Here is a 26,654-nt window from a genome sequence, read left to right on the forward strand (position 1 = left end):
AGTCCTTGGTACTTCACAACGGGGGGTTTTGTTTCTGGTCTTGTCTGACGAACAAGACCCCGCCGAGATGCGTTTGTAAACAGTCACTTGGAAACGAAACAGTGCCGAGAGGGAGGCGAGCGGGCTCTAATTGGACACTCCCCTGTCGGCTTCCCCCTGGCGCTGGGAAGAAACGCCAAGACGTGGATTTTCCTCGCAGGCATCAGGCGGGAGGTGCTCGGCAGCAGCGAGCTGGCATTCGGTGTTCAAACGCGAGCACCGGGAGGGTTGCAGAGAGGTGAGCCACCTCATGAACCGCAAAGGAGCCGGGGCCGTACCTGGAGAGAGAGGGTCGCGCAGCGCGGCGTGCTAACAGGTAAGAAGAGGTCGGCGTCGGACACACTGAATGCTGGCGGAACTCGGCAGGTCAGACAACATCCATAGAGAGGAATAAAGAGCCGAGACCCTTCATCAGGTTAGAGTCAGCCTAGGTCCAAGGAGAGAGGAGGACGAGCTCGGCGAGAAATTGTCCCCGCTCCGGCACAGGGCAGGGACGGCTTTGTCGGAAAAGCCACGCAAACGGCTGCAGAGTCAGGAACACCGGATAGCGAAGGGCAGTGCGCTCCCGTGACAAACGCGGTGGACTGGCGACCACGTTCACACCTTCCCCATAAAACACCAGAGTTTTTCCACTTTTGATTTAGCATTCTGTCAAACACTGGCCGATTCCACTCACTTTTCAGAACTTCGGTTACCGCTCTAAGACTTAACTCACGAATTCCACACTAAGTATGCTGTTGCTATGTGATTTTTTTTGTGTATCGCCATTCTGGTTTTCTAACAAGACCCCACAAATCAACTAAAAGTGCTTCTTTTTTCATTCGTAAATTTGTTATTTGCCCGGAGCGTAAACTATTCTAAACGACAGTGAATTAAGAAAAAGAAAACACCTTCAAACGCTATGTTTACCCACAGAGTTTCCCCAGAGGAACTAATTCCTCTTTTAAGGACTACAACTCGTGTCCTGTTTTATCTATCTTTATTTTTGTATTTACAGTTTATCACCTTTTGCATATCGGTTGTCAGTCTTTGTGTAATTTTCCCATCGTGTTTCTTTGTACCTATTGAGAACGTCAGCGATAAAAAAAAACGAATCTCAGGGTAGTATTTAGCGACATAAAGGCACTTTGATAATAAAGTTAATTCGAACTTTTTCCTGGAGGTGGTCCTCGGGATCAGCGGAATAAAACGACAAGGGGTTGAAAGGTAGAGTTTTAAAACGATAAGGTTACCGCGTCTGCTATTTGTGAAGGTCGCTGCTTGTAGAGACGTGGGAGTGAGCCCCTGTGTGCAGGGAAACGCCGAGGGGAGAGCAGGGCGCTTCCCCCTCTGTGCGCGTCCCGGGTCTCCGGGGACGTGAGTGGGCCGGCGGCGCTGCCGGGCCATCTGCCGTTCACTTGCGTGAACCGCGGTCAGCCGAAACACTCCACGGAACACGGCCCATCAAACTACAGCGATCCACGTTTCTCCCTGGCGGTGACCTAACACCGCAAAGCAAAGTCAAAATAAATTTACTTTCAAAGTACATGTACAACGCTGAGATTCACTTTCTCTCTGGCATTCACAAAGAAACAAAACATATAATAGTAACAAATAAGCAATAAATATCGGGAACGTGAGGTGAAGAGTCATTGAAGTGAGCCCGTGTGTTGTAGGAAGAGTTCAGTGATGGGGTGAGTGAAGTTCAGAGGATTGGCTTGCTTCCTTATAAAAGCCGCTTGGTGGGATGGTGGGATTCAGCGTGAGTTTTTCCATGCTGCCACTAACCCGGGGAGCTTCTCCCAAGCTTCGCTTTAAGAGACAAGCACCGCCCAGACCTGAGATTATATGTCAGCGATTACTTACTGAGAGAATAGACCCTTCCAGCCGCACCCTAATCACGGGACAATTTACAATGACCAGTTAACCTACTCTGGTCGTCTTTGGACCGCGGGAGGAAAGCGGGGTCCCGACGAAATCCCTCGCATTCCGGGGGCAGGACGTGCGGAGACTCCCTGCGGGGGGACGCGGGGATTCGAACTCCACCGCCCCGAGCTGTAATAGAGTACCGCAACAAGGATGGGAGCTGCATAGAATCAGTTCGAAAATCATCTCTAGATACCTCAAGTTATTAAAAATCTATAAAAATGTAAAATTTTCATGAGATTCCAGAAGAGCAGGAATGCGAAAAATGCATCAAGTTAACACGGGCGGCGCGGCGGTGCAGACGCTGCCTCACGGCGCCAGGTTTCAAGATAGTTTAATGTCATTTCTAATACACAGGTGTGAGGGAGAATGAAATAATGGTTACTCCGGATCCGATGCAGCACAAAAATCACAATAAGATAAAGAACACGGAGAATAATAAAAAAAAATAAAATGAATATATGGCAGTCTATATTCATAGCCGGGTGGCAGGGTGGAGATGGGTCTCTGCCAAAGGAGGTGTAAGGCGCTCCTCCTCTCCGCTAGCCTGCAAGTTATCCCTGGGGAAGGTGTAGCACCTGCTTAACTCTCTCTCCTCTACCCCCACAACCCTCCCCACCCCCACCCCCCTCCCAATCGATCAGGGTAGGGTGAATCCATGGGAGCATATGGTGGATGGTGGTATGAGTAGCTACCTCAGCTCCTGGTTATGCAACCACTGACGCCAGGCGGACAATCCCTGAAGAGTATTGATAGTGATTGGGGTCACCCGTCTTGTGAAGACACTGCCCAGAAGAAGCCAATGGCAAACAACTTCTGTAGAAAAAAAAATGGCCAAAAGCAACCGTGGTCATGGACAGACGCTGATCGTCCACGACGTACCACACAGCAGACGATAATGACGATAGATTGTATGTCCACAAAGTGACACAAGGCAGAAGGTGACTGACAGGAAATGATGAAGGAGTTGGTGGCTAGCTGTGTGGAGGGGTGGGTGAGTGGGTGGAGGTGTTGATCAGCCTTGCTACTTGGGGAAAGTGACTGGTTTTGAGTCTGGTGGCCCTGATGTGGATGCCACCAGACGCTGGCTCGATGTTGACCTCAGGTGCTGTTGCTGTGGAGTCTGCACACTCTGCCTGTGACCGTGCTGGTTTTCCTCCCGGGTGCTCCAGTTTCCTCCAACATCACAAAGATGTGCAGACCGGTAGATCATAAACAAGGGATTCCGCAGGTGCTGGAAATCCAGAATAACACACACAAAAAGCTGGAGGAACTCAGCAGGTCAGGCAGCATCTGTGGAGAGGAATGAGCGTTTTGAGGTTTCTGCCTTCTGCCCCCTTCCTTTCCAGTCCTGATGAAGGGTTTCGAGCCAAAATATCGACTCTTTATACCTCTCCATGGGTCCTGCTGAGTTCCTCTGGCACTCTGTGTGTTACTCTGGGCTTCCAGCATCTGCAGAATCTCTTGTGTTTATGACGTAATGCTGAGACCTTATACGGTTTTGGTCTGTCTGCATTTGGAGTACAGTATTGTGAGCAGTTTTGGGCTCCTTATCTAAGAAAGGATGTGCTGGGGGTCCAAAGGAGATTTGAGAGAAGCATTCTGGCAATGAAGGAGTTAACGTATGAGGAATGTTTGATCTTTCTCGGCCTGTTCCCACTGGAGTTTAGAAGAATGGGGTGGGGTGGGGGGACCTCATTGAAAACCCTAGACAGAGTGGACATGCATACAATGTTTCCAATACTGTGAGTGTCCACGACCAGGGGCACAGCCTCAGAATATAGGGATGAGGAGGAATTATTTTAGCTAACTGGTGGAAATTCTGTGGAATTCATTGCCACAGGCGGCTTTGGAGGCCAAATCATCAGACATATTTAAAGCGGAGTTTGATAGGCTCTTGATTCATAAGGGTGTCAGTGAATACGAGGAGAAGCCAGAAGAATGGGCCATGATGGAATGGCAGAGCAGACTCCATGGGCCAAATAACCTAATCCTGCTCCTGGGTCTTATGATTTTATGGCAGCAATCCCTGTTATATTCTTCCTCTAGATACCCTGCCATGTTGGTTTGTCCAATCAGTAAGTGGATTCAAAGATTTAAAAATCTCCCATGACAATTGCATCTCTCTTCAAAAATGCCATAGATATTTCCCCATTCATTTTCAGCCTTTGGTGACATACCAGATCTCCTCAAACTCCCAACGAGGTAGAGCTGCTAGAATGCCTTCTTCAGGATTGCATCAATATGTTGTGCCCAGGATCGATCCCCTAAGATGTTACCACTCAGGAACTTGAAGCTGCCCACCCTTTCCGCTGCTGGCCCCTCAAAGGTAAAAAACACAAGGCCCATCCATGTCGTCTTTCTCGATCTCAGCAGAAGCTGGCATGACACAGTTGCATAGTGGTTAGTGTAACGTGATTACAGCACCAGCAACCGGGGTTCGATTCCTGCCACTGCCTGTGAAGAGTTTGCATGTTCTCCCCACGACCGCGTGGGTCAGTAGGCTGACTGGCCATATGGTTTCAATCGGGCAGCGGGGACTTCTTGGGCCAGAAAGACTTGTTACTGTGCTGTATCTCTATATTAAGCAATGAAGTAGTTAATTTGATTCTACACTGCCTCGGCATCACGACTCAACATTACTCAGACACTTGCCTTAGATAACAAGACTATTTCGCCTCCTTTCCCTTCCTAGCCTAAACACAGGCAGAAATGATGGAAACATTCAGTGGCCTCGGGGGAGAATCGGGATCAGTGTTTCAGGTCTTTACATCAGAAGCATAATTTTTAACCCCTGCAAGCTGACCACAGCTTGAGTACTTTGCACTGTCAATGTAAGAGTGACCTAGAGACACATGACAGCAACCAGAAACTGTTGTCGTCTGACTCAGGTTTAGTATCTCTGTCTTGTGTGTTGTGAAATTTGTTGTTTTGTGGCAGCAGTTCTGTGCAAAGACATAAAATTACTATAACGTGCAAAGTAAATAAATAATGCAAAGAAGAATAATGTGGGAGTGTTCACGGACCACTCAGAAATCGGATTGTGGAGGGGAAGATGCTGCTCCTGACTCAGTGAGTGTGGGTCTTCGGGCTCCCGTACCTCCTCCTCGGTGGTAGTAATGAGCAGAGGGCTTATTCCAGGTGGAGAGGATCCTTAATGATGGGTGCAGCTTTCTTGATGCATCATCTCTTGAAGATGTCCTTGACGGTGAGGAGGGTTGTGCCATAGCTGACTCTGTAACCCTCTGCAGCCTCTCACATCTTGTGCATTGGAGCCAGATCTCCACCTGCACATCCGTAGAAAATTTAAAGTGTCTTTGGTGACATACCAGATCTCCTCAAACTCCCAACGAGGTAGAGCCGCTAGAATGCCTTCTTCAGGATTGCATCAATATGTTGTGCCCAGGATCGATCCCCTGAGATGTTAACACTCAGGAACTTGAAGCTGCCCACCCTTTCCACTGCTGGCCCCTCAAAGAGGACTGTTGTGTGTTCTCCCAATGTCACCTTCCTCAAGTCCTCAATCAGTTCACCATTAGTTCACTAGCAAGGTGCAGTGGGCTCTCTGACCTGGGTGTTGGTCTTGGTGAGGGTGGTGAGCCATTCTCAGACCTAATGCCATGATGGAAAAGGGAACAACCAGGGACAGCTCCTCTCTGCACACAGCTGGTGTCTCATCAGATAGATGGTATCAGATACTGTTGGGCAGGACACAGGCAGAAGAGATTCTGTAGATGCTGGAAATCCAGAATATATATATAAATATCACACACACACACACACACACACACACACACACACCAGGTCAGGCGGCATCTATGGAAAAGATTAAACTGTTGACACTTTGAGCCAAGACCCTCCAGCATTTTGTATCTGTTACTGACAGGACACTGGCTAGCCTTCCCCACTGTTACCTCTCACACATAGGAAGTAGTGGTGTGATTAGTGTGTGGATTAATTCAAAAGCTTTCCAGAAGTTAACACTTTAAAAGTTTCTCATTCCTACTCCTCTTGGGTAACTTCCAAAACCTGTGTTGCAAATAACATCATAAAATAATTAAATTGTGATCTAAAACTGGAATGTGGATGCCTTATTGTGAATTGAACTGTAAGCAAATATAAATAGTGCCAAATTTCAGAGCAGTAGTCTGATGAGGAAATAGAAACCTCACTAGCAAACAGTACAAGTTGAAAAATTAATGTTCAATGCTAGAAGCAACACACATCAAAGTTGCTGGTGAACGCAGCAGGCCAGGCAGCATCTCTAGGAAGATGTACAGTCGACGTTTCAGGCCGAGACCCTTCGTCAGGACTAACTCTTCCTTCAGTTAGTCCTGACGAAGGGTCTCAGCCTGAAACGTCGACTGTACCTCTTCCTAGAGATGCTGCCTGGCCTGCTGCGTTCACCAACAACTTTGATGTGTGTTGCTTGAATTTCCAGCATCTGCAGAATTCCTGTTGTTCAATGCTAGAACTTGTGGGAGCTCGCCTGCCATCTTCTGCCACCTAGTGGTGAATTAACAATAACACAGCAGTCACCTTAACTGGCAAGTTAAATTCAATGTCTAAATTACATTTATTATCAAAGTACATATATGTCACCATATACAACAATGAGATTCATTTTCTTCCAGACATTCAAAATAAATTCAAAGGAATACAGTAGTCAATGAAAAGCTGCACACAAAGACAAACAACCAATGTGAAAAAGACAACAAATTGTGTAAATACAAAAAGACAAAATAACAATAATAGATAAATAAGCAATAAATAATATTGATTTATAGAGTCCTTGAAAATAAGTTATAAGGTTGTGGGGACAGTGGGGACCTCAGTGTTGGGGTGAGTGAAGTTATCCATGCTAGTTCAAGAGCCTGCAGATTGAGGGGTGGTAACTGTTACCTTGGGCTCCTGTACCTCCTTCTCAATTGCGGGAGTGAGGAGAGAGCTCTTTTGTCCAAGAGCCTGATGGTCGAGGGGTAATAACTGTTCCTGAACCTGGTGGTGTGGGTCCTGAGGCTCCTGTTCCTTCTTCCTGATGGCAGCAGTGAGATGGCCCGGATTGGTGTCGGGGGAGAGGGGGTGGAGGGGTTCTTTGACGATGGATGCCGCTTTCCTGCAACAGGCTCCTTGTAGATGAGCTCAATGGTGGGGAGGGCTTTACCTATGAAGGAGTTTATAGATTAAAAATTAAGATTAGATTTATTTGTCACATGTATATTGAAACATACAGTGAAATGTGTATGTTTCTCCTAACACACTGCTTGCCATTCTCCCCATGCTAATGCTAACCAACCATCAAACCTGCAGATAAGAGGGGGGTGGGTTTGCGGACTGACCGCTACCTTGGTGAGGCCAGGCCACACTCTTAAACACCTCCCCTTACTTACCCCTCAAACAGTACCCCACTAAGGAGCACCAGGCCATTGTCTCCCACATCTTTACTGACCTTATTAACTCAGGATCTCCCACCCACCCCCACCAGCCTCATAGTTCCCTCACCCCACTCCCCCCATTTCTACCTCCTACCCAAAATCCGCAAACCTGCCTGTCCAGGTAGACCCATTGTTTCAGCTTGTTCCAACCCATCCGGACTTATACCTCGACTCAGCTTTACCCACACCCCCTCCAGTTCAGTCCCTTCCTACCTACGTCTGGGATACTTCACATGCTCTGGAACTTTTCAATGACTTCAGGTTCCCTGGTCACAGTTGTCTGATTTTCACCGTGGACGTCCAGTCCCTATACACCTCCGTCCCCTAACAGGAAGGTCTTAAAGCTCTCCATTTCTTTCTAGATAACAGACCTAACCTGATACCCTCCACCACCATTCTCCTCCGTCTGGTGGAACTAGTCCTCACTCTCAATAATTTCTCCTTCGGCTCCTCCCACCTCCTTCAAACAAAAGGTGTAGCCACGGGCACTCACATGGGTCCCAGCTATGCCTGCCTTTTTGTCGGCTGCATGGAACAGTCTGTTCCAAGCCTATCACTCCCCAACTTTTCCTATGCTACATTGACGTCTGCATTGGTGCTGCTTCCTGCACCCATGCAGAGCTCATCGACTTCATCCATTTTGCCTCCAACTTCTACTCTGCCCTCAAATTTACTTGCTCCATTTCTGACACCTCCCTCCCCTTTCTCAATCTCTCTGTCTCTGGAACTTCTGCCATTTCTGATGGGATTCAACCACCAAGCACATCTTTTCCTCCCCCCCCCACCCCCACCACCTTCTGCTTTACACAGGGATCCCATTCTATGCAACTCTCTTCTCCATTCAGAAAGTTGAGGTGTTGTTTGTGATGGTACTTAATGTGCTGGTCCTGGGACAGATCCTCTGACATGATAACGCCAAGGAATTTAAAGTTACTGACCCTCTCCACATCCCATTTCCTAATGAGGTCTGGCTCATGGACCTCCGGCTTCCTCCTAAGACCGTAAGACCAGAAGACATAGAGACTGAATTGGCCTATCCATCGAGTCTGCTCCGCCATTTCATCATGGCTGATCCATTTTCCTCTCAACCCAATTCCCTGCCTTCTCCCTGTAATCTGTCACTCCCTGACTAATCAAGAACCTATCAACCTCTGTCTCAAATTCATCCAATGACGAGGCCTCTACAGCCGTCCCTGGCAAAGAATTCCACAGATGCACTACCCTCTGGCTAAAGAAATTCCTTCTCATCTCTGTTCTAAGTGAATGTCCCTCTATTCTGAGGCTGTGCCCTGTGGTCCTAGACTCACCCACAATAGGAAACATCCTCCCTACATCCACTCTATCTAGGCCTTTCAGCATTTGATAGGAATTAATGAGATCCCCCCTCATTCTTCAAAATTTAATGAGTACAGGCCCGTAACATCAATCACTCCTCATACAATAAGCCTTTCATTCCTGGAATCATTCATGTGAAACTCTTCTGAACCCTCTCCAATGTCAGCACATCCTCGCTTAGATAAGGGCCCAAGCTGCTCACAATACTCCAAGTGAGGCCTCACCAGTGCTTCATAAAGCCTCAACGTTACATCTTTGCTTTTATATTTGAGTTCTCTTAAAATTGCATTTGCCTTCCTCACCACCAACTTCACCTGCAAATTAACCATATAGCCATATAACAATTACAGCATGGAAACAGGCCATCTCAGCCCTTCTAGTCCGTGCCGAACTCTTACGCTAACCTAGTCCCAACGACCTGCACTCAGTCCATAACCCTCCATTCCTTTCCTGTCCATATAGCTATCCAATTTAACTTTAAATGATAATATCGAACCTGCCTCAACCTTTAGTGAATCCTACACAAGGACTCCCCATTCCCTTTGCACCTCAGTTTTTTGAATTTTCTCTCCATTTTGAAAATGGTCAACCCTTTCATTTCTTCTACCAAAGTGCATGACCATACATGTCCCGACACCGTATTCCATCTGCCACTTCTTTGCCCATTCTCCTAATCTGTCTAAGTCCTTCTGTACCCTCTCTTCTTCCTCAAAACTACCTCCTCCGCTCCCCCCTCCCACTCACCTAGCTTCATATTGTCTGCAAACTTGGCCACAAAGCCATCAATTCTGTCATCCAATTGATTGATGATAAGTGAAAAGAATCTGTCCCGACACAGACCCCTAGTCACTGGCACCCAACCAGAAAAGGCCCCCTTTATTCCCACTTTTTGCCTCCTGCCAATCAGCTAATGCTCTATCCATGCCAGTATCTTTCCTGTAGTTCTTGTTAATCAGTCTCATGTGCAGCAAAGGCCTTGCTCCTGTAGTCAATCATTTCTTTGGTTTTCGTGATGTTGAGCAGGAAGTTGATGTTGCAGCATCATTCAGCCAGATTTTTGATCTTCTGCATCAGGAGATTTCCTGCTTTTCCATTTATTAAAGGCAGGATTTAAGTACAGTTTTAGCTTGCACTTCAATAACAAATTCGAATGTTTATTAATTCTTTCCCAAACAATTGGTATGCGGAGAAATAACATGAATGTAGCCTTGTTCGTTTGTACTCTTCAGAAGTCTGTTTTTACATCAGCACAGGGGGCATGGTAGCATATTAGCTAGAGTAATGCTTCATGGCTCCACTGATCAGATTTCATTTCCTGCCGCTGTCTGTAAGGAGGTTTCATACTCTCCCTGTGACTGTGTGGGTTTCCTCCAGGTGCTCCGGTTTCCTCCCACATTCCAAAGATGCACCGGTTATGGTGAGTGAGTTGTGGGTTTGCTACGTTGGCACCGGAACCATGGCCACACTTGCGGACTGCCCCGGAAGGTGTTGGTCATCGACACAAATGATGCATTCCACTGTATGTTTCGATTTCCGACGTACTGTATATGTGGCGAACGTACGGTGGCGGCGTTCGGACCCAGCGTAGCGGTCGCGCTTCACGGAGGGACTGTGTTTGTGTGGCTGCTCTCCTCAGTGCTGATGGGAGGACGTTTTCGAAATTCTGAGATTCATGTGATTATTGGACTGCGGTTTATGTTGGTCTCCTTCAGTTTTCGGTCTTTCCTTTCTCGTTGCTGATTGGTGGGTAGGCGATGTGTTGGTTTTTGTGTGAGGAAGCAGTTGGGGATTTGGGGTCTGACCTTGTTGCTGTTTTTCTGTGTGGGGGATCTGTGAGTTTTTTGTGTTTGTGACAGAGAGACAGGTTGGGAGTTTGATGTTATTGTTGCTGGGTTTTTTTCTGCGAGGAAGGGGTTTGGGGGTTTGAAGTTATTGTCGCTGTTTTTTTTGCAATGGAAGGGTTTGGGGTTTTTGATATTCCAGCTTCCGTTATATGGGTGGAAATCTATTAGTTTTTTTGCAAGGGAGAGGATTGGGGGTTTGGGGATTGCTGTTCCGTTTTCCATGTCAGTGATCTGTTAGTTGTTGTGCGAGGGAGGGGGGTTGTGAGTTTTGTTTCTTCTTCATGCATGCTGATGTCTTTTCTTTCAACGACTTCCATTTTTTTTGTATTTCGTAGCTATCTGGAGAAGACAGATATCAGAGTCGTATTGTACATACATACTTTGGCAATAAAATGCACCTTTAAAACGTTTGAGCCTTTAAAGCTCTTCTTTAGCAGAAAACATACCAATCATTTTAAGAGGACGGAAACAATTATTTTAACTCAAAGTGGTTGGTATGTTTAAAAATACAGGGAACGTTTCAAGTAAGAAACCGTTTACCTTTATGATAATTATGTATTTTCTTCTCAACTAATTTCACATTGTAATGTTCCCCTGTTATAGGCTTGTGACCTTTGTAATTCACCAGAGGAGGCAACTACTTCAAAGAGTGTACAACCACGAATTAAATACAGTCAAATCCATATGCAGACTATTGCAGCAAACAGGGTTTGGGAACCTGCTGAGGTTATAAACAAAGCAAAGAGGTTTTTGAAGCTGCGTCTGTCAGTCAGTTTATTGCAGCCATTCTCAATCCCATCAGGGAGGAGGCTACATAGCATCCATGCCAGGACCACTAGGCTCAAAAGCAGTTACTTTCCCTGAGCAGTGAGACTGATCAAGTCACTTGGGTCATCACAGCCAGGGGTGGGCGGGACGGTGTAGTGGGGTAGTAGGGTGGTGGGGATAAGCTCCCATGACTTATTAAATGCTCCCAGTAGCACGGGTCTTAAGTAGTCTCTGACAACCAAGTCCAGCTCCTGGCCTTCATGCGTGGCCTAGCTACTAAGCCTGGCAGAACCATTTCTACTGACTGGAAAAGGGTCAAAGGCGGGCTACGGGCACCATAAAATCAGTTGCTTCGGCGTGGTTGGCAACTCATCCAGGAGAAGGAAAACTCTGATCCCAAACCTCTGCTGCCATGAGGAAGGCTTTGGGAGCGAACCCAGAGGGAAAAATCTAGAGCTGGAGCCCCTCAGGCGGCCCGATGTTGCATTCACCGCTGACTGGTAATTCCTGCGATGCTACTGGTGCCAAACCGTGTCGGTCTCTGCTCTTCCTCTGGATTCATCAGCCGCGTGGAGAGGGGGAGCCTGCTGTATGGGCAGCAGCTTGCTCTCCGCGTCGTGCTGCCCTGACTTGCGTATCTCGGAGACAGCTGAGACGCAGCCCCCATGGTCGACCCTGAGCAATGCAGGGCCTCAAGTACTGATGAACACCTCCACGCACTAACTCCACCACTGCTTCATGATTTCTTGTCAGTCACGTTATGTAGCCCCTAGCATCACTTCATGGACATGCAATCAACTATGTATATAATCTATCTTATGTATTTTATTATTATTGTGCTCTTTATCTTTTGTTATTATCTTTGTGCTGCATCAGAACTGGAGTAATAATTATTTCTTTCTCGTTCCCCTTGTGTACTGGAAATGGAATTAAACAATCTCTCATCTTGCAGTTGTATGGAGATCTGGGTCACAAGACTTCACTCATATCCCACTCAATCACCTGCCTGCATTGGCCTCACGTGACTAGCTGTGCTTAGTGTGTCACCCTGGACAAAACCTATCTGTGCAGTCGGTCACTCCACAGGGCTAGTGGGAAATCTGGTCTGTGATTTCAGTCACCCCACCCTGCAAAAGCTCATTTCAGGGAGGTAGCACCAACAATTTGCGGGAGACTCCCGGAACTTCCGGGAGAGGTGGGATGTCTACAATAGAGTAGCTCCATAGCAGCTAGCCAGCTAGTTTAAATAACGTTAGCTATGCTAATGAATGAATGACACCAGTTAAACTCACCTCAACATGTCTTTTACAGTCTTAACCCACCATGGGCAATAGAAAAGTCACTGTTGCAAACAGTGCAGCGAGCAACACTGTCATTATTTTTGACCCCTATTAGGCAGGGGTACACTTTAGTGTAGTCTGGGGTGACGTATGTTCTATATTTTCTTTTTTTGGAACTCTCTCGCTCTTGCTCTTGCTCTCGCGCGCTCTATCTCTCGTGGTCACTCTCACTCACGCTCGCTCTCTCGCGCTTGCTTTCTGGCCCTTGCACTCGCTCTCTCATGCTCGGTCTCAAAAAAATCAATTTCCGGGACATTGTATATAATTTGCGGGCATCAGGGAGCCACCGTTAATTTGCGGGAGACTCCCAGAACTTCCGGGAGAGGTGGGGGGGTCTGTGATTTTGTGCAGATTCAGATTCAGATTTACTTATCGCATGCATTCTGAAACATACAGTGAAATGTGTAAATTGTGTTGACACCCGGTGTCAACATAGTGTGCCCACTGTGTTTAGCAGAACCACACAATCAGCAACAACAGCAATAAAACAAGTCCCTTTCCCACTCCCTCCACCCAGGCCAATGAGCTCCAGTCCCAGGCCCGGACTCTCAGACATCGGGGTTCTGAGCTCCAGTCCCAGGCCCGGACTCTCAGACATCGGGCCTCTGAGCTCCAGTCCCAGGCCCGGACTCTCAGACATCGGGGTTCTGAGCTCCAGTCCCAGGCCCGGACTCTCAGACATTGGGGTTTTGAGCTCCAGTCCCAGGCCCGGATTCTCAGACATCGGGCCTCCGAGCTCCAGTCCCAGGCCCGGACTCTCAGACATCGGGGTTCTGAGCTCCAGTCCCAGGCCCGGATTCTCAGACATTGGGCCTCCAAGCTCCAGTCCCAGGCCCGGATTTTCAGACATCAGGGCTCCAAGCTCCAGTCCCAGGCCCGGACTCTCAGACATCAGGGTTCTGAGCTCCAGTCCCAGGCCTGGACTGTCAGGCATCAGGGCTCCGAGCTCCAGTCCCACGTCCAGACTGTCAAACATCGGGCTTCCGAGCTTCAGTCCCAGGCCCAGACTTTCAGACATCAGGGCTCTGAGCTCCAGTCCCTGCACTGGACTCTCAGGCATCAGGACTCCGAGCTCCAGTCCCAGGCCCAGACTCTCAGACATCAGGGCTCCAAGCTCCAGACAAACTGACTTGGGTCTTTGACTTTCAGGCAAGTGACTTCACTTCAATTTCAGCACTCCTTCGAGGTAAATTTTGGGAAAGTTTTATGTTGATCCCTGAGAGTAGAGGAAGCCCAGACCGGAACTCAAAGACCTGATGCCTGAGAGTTCTGGCCAGGGACTGGAGGAGGCCTAGTTCTGTGAAACAAGCACATTCAGCAAAAATTGCATTTGGAAATAAATAACGCTTCTTGGCAATTTAATTCTAAGCAAAAATGATTAGTTTATAGCTTGACTGAATGTCATAAGTGTAGGCATGGATAGATAAGAAAGGGTTTTGTATTTATGAAGGGTCTTGGCCTGAAATGTTGACTATCCATTTTCCTCCTTACACTGAGTACAGAGTTAAGGAGCACCACAGTGCAGAAACAGACCCTTCAGCCCATCTAGTCCTTGCCTAGTCCCATTGACCTGCACTCTGTCCATAGCCATCTATCCCTCTCCCATCCATATACCTATCCAAATTTCTCTGAAAACTTGATCTCTAACCCACACCCACCACTTCCACTGGCAGCTCATGCCACACTTTCACCACCCTCTGCTTTTGACTGATTTGGAAAACTACATATTATTCCCTTCTCAAGAAAGAAAGAAAGTTGAAGTTATATCGGAAGTTGGTGAAGACATAATTGTTGTATTTTGTGCAGTTCTGGTCACCTACCTTCAGGAAATATGTCAATAAGACTGAAAGAGTACAGAGAAAATTTACAAGGACGTTGCCAGGTCTTGAGCACCTGAGTTACAGGGAAAGATTGAATAGGTTAGGACTTCACTCCCTGGAGAGTAGGGGAAAGAGAGGAGATTTGATAGAGGTATACAAAATTGTCAGGGGTATAGATAGGGTAAATGCAAACAGGCTTTTTCAACTGAGGCTGGGTGATACTAGAACTAGAAGTAATGGGTTAGTAATAAAATAACTTGTTTATAGAGCACTTTTCATACGGATGATGTAGTTCAAAGTGTTTTACAATGGGATAAAGGGCAAACATGAAAATAACAGACAAAAAGCTATTGTTAAAAAGCTAGGTTAAATAAATAGGTTTTGAGCTTGTGTTTAGAAGTGTCTACTGAGTCTGCATCCCTTATAGTTTTTAAGTACACAGTCCACTGTGTAGGAGCATAGTTCAAAAAAGCTGAACAGCCAATTATCTTTAGCGGGAGATAGTTTAAATTTAAGAGACCAGCAGAAGAAGACCTGAGAGCTCGAGCAGGGTTATAAACTGAAATGATTTTGTGTTATACTCCGGTCCCAGACCATGGAGAGCTTTAAAAACAAGTAAGAGAACTCTAAAATCAATTCTAAAAGATACCGGAAGCCAATGCTGAGTAGCTAGGCAGAATGGGGTGCTCCCTTATCCTGGTTTTAGTTAAAAATCTAGCAGCTGCGTTCTGAATGAGTTAAAATTTGTCAGTAAGTTGCTTTGGAAGGCCAGTAAAAAGTGTATTGCAGTAAACTAATCTATTCAATATAAAGGCATGAATTAGTTTCTCAGCATCCTTACGTGCCTTAGCAATATTTCTTAAATGTAGAAATGCTGTTCTAATTAACTTCCTTTTGTGGGATTTAAGATTCAAATCTTAATTGAGGATAACATCCAGGCTTGCTCGAGGAGAGCCAAGTTCTCAAATTTATCAGCAAGTTTATCTCTTTTGGCTTTGGGATCAGCCAAAAGTATTTTATCTTTATTTAGTTTTGGGAAGTTATTGCTCAGACATTTGTTTATTGCAGCCATACCAGAAGTTGGAGAGACTAGGTTGTTATAATCATTGGGCTCACCCAAGATGTTCAGTCATGTGTTATCTGCATAACTGTGGAAATCAAGTTTATGTTCTCCAATGCTGTTTCCTAAGAGGATCATGTACACGGAGAAGAGTAGGTTAAGGGTGAAAGGTGAAACGTTTAAGAGGAACTTTTTCACTCAGAGGACTGTGAGAGTGTGGGAATGGTGGATGCGGGTTTGACTTCGACATTTAACAGAAATTTGGATAGGAAGATGGATGGGGGATGTATGGTCGATGGGACTAGTGAGAATAATAGTTCAGCATGTACTATATGGGCTGAATGGCCTGTTTCTGTGCTGGACTGCTCCATGACTCTATAAACTATAGGCCAATTATAGTTATTATACAGACAGACATTCTTCCCCAGTTCCTCCTGCTCCTTTGTATTTTGCTCCAGATTTCCAGGACCTGTAATCTCCTGTGTCTGTCTTGCATTTGTACTGTTTTCTTTATGACCTGAGGCCAATGAAGTATTTTTTGAAATGTGATGACAAGTGTGACACCAGGCTTATAGTAAACAACACACCGCAATTGCATCTCTCTGCTCAAAGGGTCTGAATCCAATCCCAGGTGCCATCTCTCCATCACTGAAGACATGTGCCCTCCAGCTGCCCCCTAGTGGCAGAGACCAGATCACCAGCTGGAGCAGCGTACAGGATCACAGCAACAACCTTGCACTCAAAGGCTTTAAACTGATTAACCTTTCCCACTCTTGCATATTGAACAATACCAAAAAATAATATCTTTACAATAGTAAGCAACTATGGAACCCTTTTTGACGTACCTGTAAAGGGCGAGAAATATATCATTCTACATCTATCCAAGATCTGAGCAGAAATTCAAACACGAGGAATTCTGCAGATGCTGGAAATTCAAGCAACACACATCAAAGTTGCTGGTGAGCGCAGCAGGCCAGGCAGCATCTCTAGGAAGAGGTACGGTCGACATTTCGGGCTGAGACCCTTCATCCTGACGAAGGGTCTCGGCCCGAAACGTCGACTGTACCTCTTCCTAGAGATGCTGCTTGGCCTGCTGCGTTCACCAGCAACTTTGATGCATGATGTCTGAGCAGAAATTACTCATTTTGTTTTCTCACAGATCTTGCAAATTTATTTCTGTTGTTTTTATTATCTCCCCTTTTCCCCTACCCTTCAACCCTTTCCTTTTGCCTCTCCCACTTTTCTTCCTCGTCCTCCTCTCTTCCCCGTCCTCCTCTCTTCCTTGCAACCTTGTACTCAATGTCAGTCAGACCAAGAAATTGTGGACTTCAGGAAAAGGGAATTCAGGGGCACATGCAGCGGTTCTCATCGAGGGGTCAGCAGTGGAAAGGGTGAGCGGTTTCAGGTTTCTGGGTGTCAGTATCTCTGAGGATCTATCCTGGGCCCAACATACTGATGCAATACAAAGAAGGCACGACAGCAGCTATATTTCATGAAGGAGTCTTGGATCCAACATCAGCAGGTTTGGGAACAGTTACCAGGCTCCTGAACCAGTGTGGATAACTATGCTCACCTCAGCTCTGAACCATTCCACAACCTGGAGACTCTTTACAGCTCATTGCCTCGGTATTATTTTTTATTTGCAGTTTGTCTTCTTTTCCACATTGGTTATTTGTCAGTCCTTGTTTATGTATAGTTTTTCGTAAGTACTATTTTATTTCTTTATTTTTCTGTATTGCTTGCAAGAAAATAAACATATGAACAAATATGTACTTTGATGATAGATCTTGCTTTGACTTTGGTTCTGTCATGACACTACCTTCAGTGCATCACACAATATTAGGCCGCTCTATTGGTCGGGGTGTGTCTTAGATGTTGCGTCCAGCTGTCTACATGATACACAAGCCAGGGCACTACAATATGGGGAGCAAGCTGTTTCACATACAGCACACTCTCCCTCTCCATGCAGCTGATGAATACAAAGGAATGGATACAGTTTGGCACCAGCGAAGTCGCAGGAGATGCCAATCAGCATTGAGCTCAACGTAAGACAGTCTTAGGGAGTCCAGCTCCAGTCTTTTCCTTGGGGCTCACTCCCAAAGCCTTCCCCATGAGTGGGTATAACCACAAGGCAGCGGATGTTTGAGATCAGAGTTTTCTTTCTCTTTGAAGAGCTGCTAACCATGGCTGACGAGCCCCATCTGTTTTTAGGACAACTGGTTTTAAGGTGTTAGTAACCCACCTTTGCTCCTTCTCCTGTCAGTAGAATTGGTTCTGCTAGGCTTAGTAGCCAAGCTGGATGTGAAGGCCATACAATAAATATTGGTCCAAAATTATATTACAGATCTATGTTTTACTATGTAAGTAAAGCAATTTAAAATTTCTGATATGAGTAGTGTCAGATCTGCACGTACAGGTTCCTCCCAATCTCCACCCAAATAGCAGGAAGCTCCTGCCAGTCGTTTCCAACTGGTCACCTGCAGCCTATTTAAACCCAGCTCTCATCGGCAATCCTTATTCTCTCGTCGAACCAGCCGGCCTCAACCACTTGCTCCTAGCCTTCACTCTCCCTGCCTAAGGTTTACTTTGTTGCTTGTTGTGTTCACTCTTGTTTTGTGGCCCCTCCTGTCTTGTTATTTTGCAGCTAGTTATTAAAGTGATTGCTCACCGCTAAACCATCTCCGCTGCTCTACATTTGGGTCAATTCTTGACAAGTTTATTTTATTTAGAGATACAGTGCAGACAGGGCCTTCTGGCCCAATGAGCCTACTACCCAGCAACCCTTGACAACCCAGCTTTAACTCTAACCTAATCTCGAGACAATTTACACTGCCCAATCAAGCTACCCAGTACATCTTTGGACTGTAGAAGAATTTGGAGGACCTGGTGAAAACCACACACAAGCAGTTGATCTGAAAGTATATCTTATATTAAAACTATTTTTTTTGCTTTCTTCACAGAAGAAAATCTGGTCTCACAATGGGAAATCTACCAATTATATTATTCCTTTCCACAAGTACATTGATACTTGCCTTTGAGATTGGCACTGAGAATGACTACACCTGGCACTTACAGAGGGCACCTCAAGTGTTGGACAGAAGAACGATGACCATCAAACCTCCAAGATTTGCAGCTGAAACCAAATTGTTGCTTAACTCAACCTGTGGGATCGCTTGTCAAAAGAAACTACCGTCACCAACTGTGTCTGACCTTCAGCATTACCTCTCGTATGAGACGGTGTACAGTAATGGGACATGCACAATGACTGAGGTAAACATCAGAGAATTTGATCTGAAGCACGAACTCCAGTACACCGAGAGTAGCAGTTATTCAAGGAGGAGGAAGAGGCAGGTCTTCGGGTTGGACAGCAGGTTCAGCATTAGCCAGAAGCAGTTCGTTACTAACTATCCCTTCAACACTGCGGTGAAAATCTCCACAGGATGTACCGGCATTTTAGTGTCCCGGAAACACGTGCTGACAGCAGCTCACTGCATCCACGACGGCAAAGACTATGTAAAGGGTGCCAAGAAGCTCCGAGTTGGATTTCTAAAGATGAGATCCAAGGGAGGTGGTAGAAGAAGAGGGTCTAAGAGGATTAAGCGATCAACAAAGGATAAGCCGTCTTTCCAGTGGTCCAGGGTCGTCCGCACTCAAGTACCGAAGGGATGGTTCAAAGGTGTCGGTGAAGATATTGCAATCGATTATGATTACGCCGTTCTGGAGTTGAAAAGGGCCCAGAAGCACAAGTACATGGATATCGGCATTAGTCCCCCTGTGCAGAACATGCCAAGCAGCCGGATTCACTTCTCGGGCTTCGACAACGACAGGCCGGGCAAGTTGGTTTATCGGTTTTGCACCGTGTCTGATGAGTCCAATGACCTGCTCTACCAGTACTGCGACGCCCAGCCCGGATCGAGCGGCTCAGGCATCTACATTCGGCTTCGGGATCCCGAGCATCGCATCTGGAAACGGAAAATCATCGGAGTCTTTTCCGGTCACCAGTGGGTGAAGATCAACGGCGGGCAACAGGATTACAATGTGGCCGTGCGCATCACGCCTCTTAAATACGCACAGATCTGTTTCTGGATACATGGAAACTATGCTGATTGCAGAGATGGTTGATGGAATCTGTTACTCCTGTTACTCACTTTCGTGTCCGCGTACTTCTGTACAGACATTGGCCAATCTGGATGATAGTTTTCCACTGAGAGTCATTGAAAAGACAAGTGCAATTTCATCTTGATTATAATAATCTGTTCAGGGTGCTCTAATTTATGAAAATGTAAAATTAACAGCAGCCTTTCGGAGCATATCAATAACTGGGGTGCATTGCCGTCAGATATTCAGTATTTATCTTAGTTAATTAGTCATCTGCAGGATTGAGATATTCAAAGCCAGTACAAACCCAATAAGTATTTAGTTAATCGTGTTGAAAGTTCCATGTATTAAAATGTCTCCTTATTCTCATTTCTAATGTTATTTTTAGTGTTGACGGATTCACTGCCACAATCTCTAGATGACTAGAATCAGAATTAGGTCTGTTGTCACTGGCATACAATATGTTGTGAAATTTGTTGTTTTGTGGCAACAGTACTTTGTAATACGTAGTAACAAAATATAAATTACATTAAGAAATGAAAATAAAAAATCGAGTAGTGCAAAAAGAGGGAAAGCATTTAAAAACTAAAAATCATGTGGGAGTGTTCATGGGTTCATTGTCCATTCAGAAATCTGGTGGTGGAAGGGAAGCTGTTCCTGAAATGGTGAGTGTGTGTCTTCAGGCTCCTGTACCTCCTCCTTGATGGTAGTAATGAGAAGATAGCATGTCTTGGGTGATGGGGGTCCTTAATGATAGATGCTGTCTTTTTGAGTTATCACATTTTGAAGATGTCTCCAAATGCTGGAGAGGCTGGTGCCCATGATGGAGCTGGCTGAGTTTACAACTTTCTGCAGCTTTTTCTGATCCTGTGCAGTAGCCCCTCCGTACCGAGTGGTGAAGCAACCAGGTAGAATGCTCTCCACGGTACATCTGTAGAAACTTGCAATTGTCTGCTGACCTAATGAAATATAGCCACTATCGTGCCTCCTTTATCTTATAAACGAAACACTATTCATTCACACTTCAAGCAATTTCTCGTATTAAGCTACTACAGTTTCTGCTGCATCAACATGTCACTTGCATCAAATTTAAAATGTCTTGTAACCTAAGGGGAAGTGATTCTTACCCTTGTACTGATTTTGCATTACATCATTTGCTGTTGAAGATATATGGTAGGTGATCTTCATAGCTTTTTCCCCTATTGAAGGGAATATGTTATCATCAATTTTTTAATGACTTTAGCACAAATATGCCTTTTTGTAAATGAACTGCCAAAATGGAATGCATTCTACAGCTAGATATAATATAGGTCCTCCCCACGTTCAAAGTAAATTTATTATCAAAGTACGTATGTGTTTTTAAAATTTTTATTTCGAGATACAGCACAGAGTGGACCCTTTCAGCCCTTCGAGCTGCACTGCCCCAGCAGACCCCGGTTTGACCCTAGCCTATTCACGGGACAATTTACAGTGACCAATTAACCAACATCGTTGGACTGTGGGAGGAAACTGGAGCACCCAGAGAAAACCCAAGCATTCCACAGTACGGACTCCTTAGAGAAGATGCCGGAATTGAACTCCAAACTCCGAAGCCCCAAGCTGTAATAGTGTGGCAGTAACTGCTGCACTACCGTGCAGTATTTGTACATTTATACTACTCTGAGATTCATTTTCTTGCAGGCATCTGCAGTAGTACAAGAGAATCAATGGAGAACTACACACAGACTGATTGCTGTCATCTGGTGGTAGCCCGGGCAGTTTGCAAGTGGAAAAGGTGACCGTGAACCAAATTCACACACGGCAGAAGATGTCAGTAGCTCCGTGGCAAATTCACCTCAGCCATCTCCAAAACACCTGTTTGTGGGTGCAGGCTGAACCTAAACCAGGCGTTTGTACACAAAGAAGGGCCTGTAGTTACAAAGCTTAGTAAAATTAAAGAGAATACTGCAGCTTGTAAAAGGAATTGAATTCACACAACAAATGTTCACTCAAAGTGTAATTGAATCGATGCAGTGAATGAAAATGTAAATGGGATTTGTTAGTTAAATTTATTTAAGTTTCAACCATCATTTCATTCTTTTCATGACCTCTGTCTCCTCTGAACCCATAAAAAGTATTGAGGTAGTGATAAGTCAAAAGTACTATAGAATCCAGTACTTTTGTAGCCATGCACTAAAAATGCCTTATTCAAGGTTCAAGGTTGTTTAACATCATTTCCAGCACATGGTGTAAATGCAAACAAAATAATTGTTATTCTGGATCCGATGCAGCACCAAAGAAACACAGTAAAATAAAGAACCCAATAATTTTTAAAAAACAATAAATATTGATACTTAAGGTAGCTTACAGACATAATTGATTGTATGTCTGTAAAGTGATGCTGGGCACAGGAGTGTCTGTACAGAAGGTGACTGACAGCAAATGATAAAGTAGTGCTGGTTGGGGGTGTGGAGGGGTGGGTTAATGGGTCGAGGTCTAATCAGCCTATGGCGTTACAGGAGTGAATGATACTTCAGTGGGATTTGTCATTCTGTATGGCAAGGCAAATCAAATCAATCTCTTTAAAAATGTGTTGTAAGAAGCTTATATTTTTCAATTGCATCGAGCTAACTGTGTAGATTAGAAACTAACGCTTCAAGTATCAACCTGATCATTTGATTGCTAACAGCACATCACTCTTATTTATACAGAGAACAATGACAAAGATCTATTGGTTTGTATTCATGAAGAAGGTAGACAAAATGACAATGTTTCAGAACTTGTATCTGGGCAGAGTGGTAAAGCCCTGAACATTTCCTGGCAAATTCAGTTCTTTGAAACCAGATACAGAATTCTGTCCTAAACAAAAACTCGAGTAATATTAGCTTACTTCTATTGCAGGAGGACAAAAGTATTGAGTGAGGCAGAGAATGCCATAGATGTTCGGTGAGAGTAGCGTTCGGCACGGACTAGAAGGGCCGAGATGGCCTGTTTCCGTGCTGTAATTGCTATATGGTTATATGTGACGTATGGTCATGTGCCATGGTGACCGAGCGGTTCGCGCGATGCTCAGGGTGTTGGAGTTCAGAGTTCGGACTTCAATTCCGGCATCCATTGTAAGCAAGTTTATACGTCCCTTCAAACGCTTATGTGCATTCCCCCCACCGCCAGAGCTCCGATTTCCTCCCACAGTCCAGAGACTTACTGGTTAGTGGATTAATTGGTCATTGTAAATTGTCCTGTGATAAGGCTAGGGTTAAATCAATGGGTTACTAGGTGCCACAGCTTAAAGGGCTGGAAGGGCCAGTTCCGCACTGTATCTCTAAATAAATAAATATATATATACGAATAATAATGTCAGTGAAAAGTTTGAGGAAAGTTCTACCACTTTCGAAGGGCTGGAGCTACCCTATCTGTTGCACTCACTGTCATTGCAAGTTAGGTGACAGTAAAGATTAAAGAGGGAAACAAAGCTATTTAGCTAAGAATTGTAAGATGGTGCACACTGTTCACTCTTAAAAAATAAATACAGCTACACTCAAAGCACAACACCATTGAGGGAATTCTACACAACACGTCAAGGAAATATTTAAATAATGATGGTCATTAACAAATAGAACTTGAAGTCATTTATTTTGAATTAATGACAAGCACACAAAAATTTAATTTATTTGTTAGAATTAGATTTTGATTAACGATATTCAAGAAAATCACTGATTTTTCTATTTGAAGTGTACAATGAGAATATGTTTACCTAGGATAATTAGTAATTAAGTTCATTGCTTTAGAAAAATAATCCAGCTGGGTAATAGCTGATGATGGCCATTAAATAAAGACATAAAAATAAAGATTAGCTTTATTTGTCACATGTACATCGAAAAATTGAAACACCCAGTGAAACATGTTGTTTGTGTCAAATCGTATCAGTGAGGATGTGCTGGGGGCAGGCTCAAGTGTCACCGGGCTGCTGGCACCAACACAGCATGCCTGCAGCTAACTGGCCCTTATCAGTATGTCTTTGGAATGTGGGAGGAAACTAGAGCATGTGGGGCAAACCTACGCAGTCACAGGGAGAACGTACAAACTCCTTACAGCCTGCAGCAGGAACTGAACCCCGATCTTACAGCTGCCACTGTGAAGCAGTTTCTGCTCTACCATGCTACTCGAAATTCATTAAGGGAAAAAAAAACTAAACCCAGGTAATTTTGTTGTTTTTTTTTGCTTTGGGCAAAATATAAGTTGCTTTGCATATTTGCTCTTAAGTGTCATTTTAAAATAAGACTCTGAAATGCATGGTTAGATAGTGGCACTTTTGATAGATCCACTGTTTTGATGTACAGTATATTGTGTAAGACATGATCTATGAATTTCACTGTATGTTGAGCAGAAAAATACAGATCTTTCTCTGTTCTTGGCTATCTGTTGCGTTTTTTATTGTTGGAAATAGTTAGACATTTAATATACAAAATACTCTCTGTGATCACTTTATTAGATACAGGAATAGAACCCTTGAGGTCGTCTTCTGCTATAGCCCATCCTCTTCATGGTTTGATGTGCTGTGCATTCAGGGACGCTCTTCTGTACACCACTGTCGTAACGCATAGTTACCTGAGTAGGAACATGGATGGCTACAGCACAGGAACAGGCCATTCAGCCCACAATGGTGCAGCCCATCCACTTTGAGGTTTGACATGTGTGTTCAGAGATGTTCTTCCGCACACTCACTATTTAACACACGGTTATTTGAGTTACTGTCACCTTTAATCGGACTGGCCATTCTCCTCTTACCTCTCTCATTGACAAAGAATTTTTGCCCACCAGATTTTTTTTTTTGCTTTTTTGCACCATTCTCTGTAAAGACCGCTGTGCATGAAAATCGCAGGAGATCAGCAGTTTATCAGAAACTAAAACCACCCTGTCTGCCACCAACAATCATTCCACAAAGTCACTTAGACCATATCTTCCCACCCCTGATAGTTTATTCTGAACAACATCTGAACCTCTTGACCATGTCTACATGCACTGAGTTGCTGCAACATGATTGGCTGATTAGATATTTACATTAATGAGCAAGGGTAAAATGGCTACTGAGTATCATGACACATTTTACATACAAACCATTATTATTTGAGTTCATTCATGCATTGAATTGTCTGTAAGTCTAGGTACCAGTTAATTCAATTATTTATTAAATATTCCTGCAAGATCACTAAATATCACTGTGATTCATTCACTCATTATGTGCTGTATCATATGACATAGGTGACTGTGGTCTTTCCACGACAATGATTGTTCTTGGCAAATTTTTCTACAGAAGTGGTTTGCCATTGCGTTCTTCTCGACAGTGTCTTTACAAGACGCGTGATGTTAGTCATGATCAATACTCTTCAGAGATTGTCTGCCTGGCGTCAGTGGTCGCAGAACCAGAACTTGTGATATGCATCATCTGCTCATATGGCCATCCACCTCCTGCTCGCATGGCTTCATGTGACCCTAATCAGGGGGCTAAGCAGGTGCTACACCTTGCCCGAGGGGGACCTGCAGGCTAGCGGAGGGAAGGAGCACCTTACACCTCCTTTGGTAGAGATGTATCCCCATCCTCCCACCCAACTAGTGATAATGATAGTAATCACTATGATTACATTGTTCAATTAAAGCAGAAAATGCTTAGCGGGTTAGGCAGCATCTGTGAAGGCAGAAATATTTCAGAACAATAAGCTTTCAACAGAGCTGACCATTTCTGTCACAGGCTGGGAGGGCTGCATGTCATAGAGAAGTACAGCACAGAAACAGGACCTTCGGCCCATCGAGTCCATACCGAAACCATTTAAATTGCCTACTCTCATCGACCTGCCCCAGGACCCCAGTCCTTCATAACCTTACAATCCATGTACCTATCCAAACTTGTCTTAAACATTGAAATTGAGCTCGCATGCACCACTTGTGCTGGCAGCTCATTCCACACTCTCATGACCCTCTGAGTGAAGAAGTTTCCCCTCATGTTCCCCTTAAACTTCTCACCTTTCGCTCATAACCATGACCTCTGGTTGTAGTCCCATCCAACCTCACTGGAAAAAGCCTACTTGCATTTACCCTGTCTATACCCCTCATAATTTTGTATAGCTCTATCGAATCTCATCTCATTCTTCTAGGTTCTAAAGAATACAGTCCTAACCTATTCAATCTTTCCTTATAACTCAGGTCCTCCAGACCCAGCAACATCTTTGTAAATTTTCTCTGCACTCTTTCAACCTTGTTTAATCTTTCCTGTAGGTAGCTGACCAAAACTGTCACACGAAACTCCAAACTAGGCCCCACCAACATCTTCTACAACTTCAGTATAGAGCCTTTTTTTAAACAGTGGAACAATATTGGCTATCGCCCAATCCTCTGGTTCCTCCCCAGTCACTAAAGCTGATATAAATATCTCTGCTAAGGCCCCAGCAATTTCTGCATTCCCCCGCCCCCCATAGGGTCCAAGGGAACAACTTGTCAGGACCTGGAAATTTGTCTACCTGATTTGCCTCAGGGTAGCAAATACCTCCTCCTCTGTAACCTGTACAGGGCCCATGAAGTTGACGTCACTTTGCCTCACTTCTATAGACTCTGTATCCATCTCCTAAGTAGATACAGATGCAAATAATCCATTTCAGATCCCTCCATCTGCTTTTGAATCCACACATGAGTTACCATTCTGGTCTTCCAGAGGACCAGTTTTGTCCCTGCAGTCCTTTTGCTCTTAACATATCTCTAGCATCCTTAGCATTCTCCTTCACCTTGTCTTTACACCTTCTTTTAGCCTTCCTGGTTTCTTTCTTAAGTGTTCTCATGCATTTCTTGTACTCCACAAGCACCTCATTTGTTCCTATCTGCCTACACCTGTTATGTACCTCCCTTTTTTCTTAACCAGGGCCTCAATATCTCTTGAAAACCAAGGTTCCCTAAATTTGTTATCGTTACCTTTTATTCTGACAAGCACATACAAGATTTGTACTCTCAAATTTTCATTTTTGAAGGCCTCCCACTTACCA

The 26,654-nt window shown here is 44.9% G+C and overlaps 1 protein-coding gene across 1 annotated transcript; it reads left to right on the forward strand.

The window, feature by feature from the left end:
* Positions 1-67: 67 nt before the first annotated feature.
* prss35 (serine protease 35) lies at positions 68-24,302 on the forward strand. Its single transcript, XM_063040874.1, has 2 exons — positions 68-355; positions 18,507-24,302. Exon 2 carries the CDS (start codon positions 18,526-18,528, stop codon positions 19,666-19,668), a length of 1,143 nt encoding a protein of 380 aa, XP_062896944.1. The 5' UTR covers positions 68-355; positions 18,507-18,525; the 3' UTR covers positions 19,669-24,302.
* Positions 24,303-26,654: the final 2,352 nt, after the last annotated feature.

Source organism: Mobula hypostoma, chromosome 2 (assembly GCF_963921235.1).
Source record: "Mobula hypostoma chromosome 2, sMobHyp1.1, whole genome shotgun sequence".
NCBI lineage: Eukaryota > Metazoa > Chordata > Chondrichthyes > Myliobatiformes > Myliobatidae > Mobula > Mobula hypostoma.